At 35.1% G+C, this 3,243-nt stretch overlaps 1 protein-coding gene across 9 annotated transcripts in view; it reads left to right on the plus strand.

Moving 5' to 3' along the window:
- The window catches only part of FOXP2 (forkhead box P2), a 536,491-nt gene extending 536,244 nt beyond the window's left edge, over positions 1-247 (plus strand). For all 9 annotated transcript variants that reach the window (XM_076006560.1, XM_076006561.1, XM_076006557.1 and 6 more), the window contains one exon: positions 1-247. This exon is cut by the window's left edge and continues 100 nt beyond it. In XM_076006560.1, the coding sequence (XP_075862675.1) occupies positions 1-45 (45 nt within the window). In that variant the 3' untranslated portion in view covers positions 46-247.
- The last annotated feature ends 2,996 nt before the right edge of the window (positions 248-3,243 follow it).

A 3,243-nucleotide genomic window follows, 5' to 3' on the forward strand; every position in this document is an offset into this window, starting at 1 on the left:
GACAGAGAGATTGAAGAAGAGCCTTTATCTGAAGATCTGGAATGAGAACTGACTTGTAAAACCTCAGCGTGAAGGGACATATCACTGACCTTCATAACCACTCCACAACCATGAATATTTGACAAATTTTTACTGTGACTATTTATTAAGCATGGATAAAGGAGACAGCCCTAAAGGAACTTATTAAGCCAGCCCTTTGGGATTCAGTACCAACAGGCAAATTGCTTGTTTTCTTCTCTTTTTTTTTTAGAAAAAAAGACAAAAACTGATTTTCTTGAAAAAAATGAACTGTTCTTTCTATAATGGCTTTGCCCATTTAAAAAATGTGGCTCTTAAGGGTTCATGAAATGACTGAATATGAGGATACATGTCCTGTAGAAAGCAAATGCGCCTCATATACTGCCAAAAATAGTGTTAGTTTCATTAATGTGAATTTTCCAGCATTCAGTAGTTGTAATGTTAGAAACAATTGCTGGTCAAGTTCAACTTGTTGCTATTGTTTTTAATTTGCACAGGAGTAGTATCAGAAATTAGTGTCACTGCTTGTATCTAGCTGAATTTTAAACAACAGAACATTAGTTTTTTATGTTGGTGCCACCAACTGTAAATGACATAAGTTAGTTATTACAAAACACAGTAATTAGACTGTTGCAACCATCTAAAACCTTAGGCTTCCAGTCTGTGCTGTTAGTGTTAAGATGTAAAGTGCAATCCTAAGCTAACATTATCTGTGCAAGCACCATAGAAACATTTGCATATCTGCATAGATCTTACAACTGTACTCTTTACCTCCTTGTGATAAAGCTTTGTCTACCTGCAAACACAGTCAAAGGCTACAGCTGCAAACCAAAGCCAACTCTAACCATGGCCAAGAGCTCAAGGACAGAAGCAGCCACATGCTTTGGTCAGCCTTCTGTAAACTTCAATTAGTACAAAGGAACCTTTTCCATGAACTACCTGCTGTTTTCTGATGACCTCTGGGATCTTTTCATTTAGCCCTAAACAAAGAAACAAATATGACAAAAACCACAACTAAAAAAGTTAATTTCAGTCACAGAGTAATCTTCTGAGGCCAAAAGTCCATCTAAATGCAATGAAGATTTGCTTTCATTAAAGACAGAGGTGATGACAAAATCTGCAGTGGAAGTTATGATATGCTAGAAAGCAACAAATGTGGATCACTGACCAAAACAATTATGTACTTGATGCAAATGCAGATTGCATATTGTTATATATAGAGTACTTTGTGTTTTTGTTTTCCCTCATTCAGTCAGTTATTTTCAGTGGTGAATACATGTTGTTAGAAGATGTCTTGTATGGTCTTAATCTTTGTTGTGTACTATTTTTTTATAGTCTTAAGTTATAATGAAAAAACAAAAAGTAGGAACCAAACATAAAAGGTCTAGTAAAGCCAAAAATTAATTTCATATTGATTTTAAAGTGATCTAGCTGAGTTTTTACACTGAAAGCAAAGATTATAGCAATTGTAGTCCATGGTATTTATTTTCAGTCAAACCAAAGTTACATATAATTCTGCCTCTGCTTATACGGGATATTAACACTAACAATACACTCCCTACAAAGACTTGCGCAGGCCAAATTGTTGGAATGCTGGTTTTCTTGACAACTCCAAACCCCAAAACTATGATAATGCGTTATGGTGTAGTTGAAAATAGCATAGTCAGATGTTTGCTTAAAAACTAGAAACTTTACGTGTTGCTTTTCATGTGCTGTGCCAAGTCTTGATAATACTTTTTCCCCCAACCAAGGGACCTCATAACCTGATTATGGTTATTGCTTTACAAACAGTTTTGACAGAAGGTGGCTGCTAGAGCTTAACATACCCGTTCCATGTGATGGAACCGGTTCTTGCAAACTAAGCTCATCATTGATTCTTTGCTGAAGTCAGCAAATAGAGTTAGCGAGATACCCAGTCATCTATCACACCAAATAAAAGGACATAACGGCTTTCAAAAGGGTTTTCCCACTTACCCAAAAGGCTTTCTGAAAGCTTCTACCTCTGCAAAAAAAAAAAAAAAGAAAAAAGAAAAAAAAAAAAGAAAAAAATTAGAACAATTATGGCAGATTGCATGAAACGTGAGAACGTCACAGTAACTGCTACTTTTCATTATGTTTGTCTTTGGGTCATGATCAACGAACCGGAAGTTTACAATATGGTATCAAAAGAAAGATGGGTATTGTGAAGGATGGTTTTCAGTCATCTAGGATCCTGCTGTAAGGATTCTCTAAAGGGAAAATGGGTCTTTCAGGTGCATGTTCAAAAGGCTTTGATGGACTGGAAGTAACTGTGAGAGTTGTACCATCAGGAGGGTGGCCTAAGACTACAATGCTAAAGTATGCATACCTCAGTTACAAAACTTTTGAAAGGAAGTCTCAGCCACAGAATGCATATACCTGTAGAGTTTTGCATGGGTTTTATATGAATACAATTTTAAAAAATAGCTGCTTGCACATTATACCAGAAAAACCTCCAAAACTGCAATTGCTTTGAAAATAGATTTTAGGTTTTTTGGAGTTTTCTGAAATGCTTGGTCTGTATTTTGATAATTGTGCATATTATGTAAAAATGTTGGTGGACCCATAAATGACCAGACTTTTTCTAAGAAAAATGTTGCTTTAATGCATTTCATGAATTTTTACTCTTATATCATTGCTTGCTAGGAATAGCAAATCTGCTTTTCTGCATCTGCTTTGCGTAGCTATTGTAAGGCTTTGAACTAATGTATGTATTTATTGCTTGAACTTCTGTGCATACCTTATAAAGCATAATGTCTGACAATTTAAATGGCTCATGTATTCTTGCTTCTATCATAAGCTGATTATGGGGACTATGATCTTTTGTATACAGCAAATTTTAAACTGTAGCACAAACATCTGTTTATGTATTGGTGGAATATACCTGTTTTATTTATCTTTTTTGAGGTAAACTAATTTTTGATACTTTTCATTACTGTGTACTATGTTCATACTTTGAATTCTCTGACGTTAGAAGTCATGGTTGAGAATTGTAACAGCTGTTATTCGTTCTGTATTCATGGCTTTCACTGCTGAATAAAATAAAGGACCAAACCTAGGATTTGAAAGAAAACTGTCTACCTCTAACACCAGGGAGTTATCAGATTTTATTTTACATAGTTTTAGTCTACAAAGACACAATTGCTTAAACCTAGTGGGCTTAAGGCTTATATTCTATGTGGTTGGATTCATGGCACAGTTGTACTG

This window comes from Microcebus murinus, chromosome 9 (assembly GCF_040939455.1).
Source record: "Microcebus murinus isolate Inina chromosome 9, M.murinus_Inina_mat1.0, whole genome shotgun sequence".
NCBI classification, from domain to species: domain Eukaryota; kingdom Metazoa; phylum Chordata; class Mammalia; order Primates; family Cheirogaleidae; genus Microcebus; species Microcebus murinus.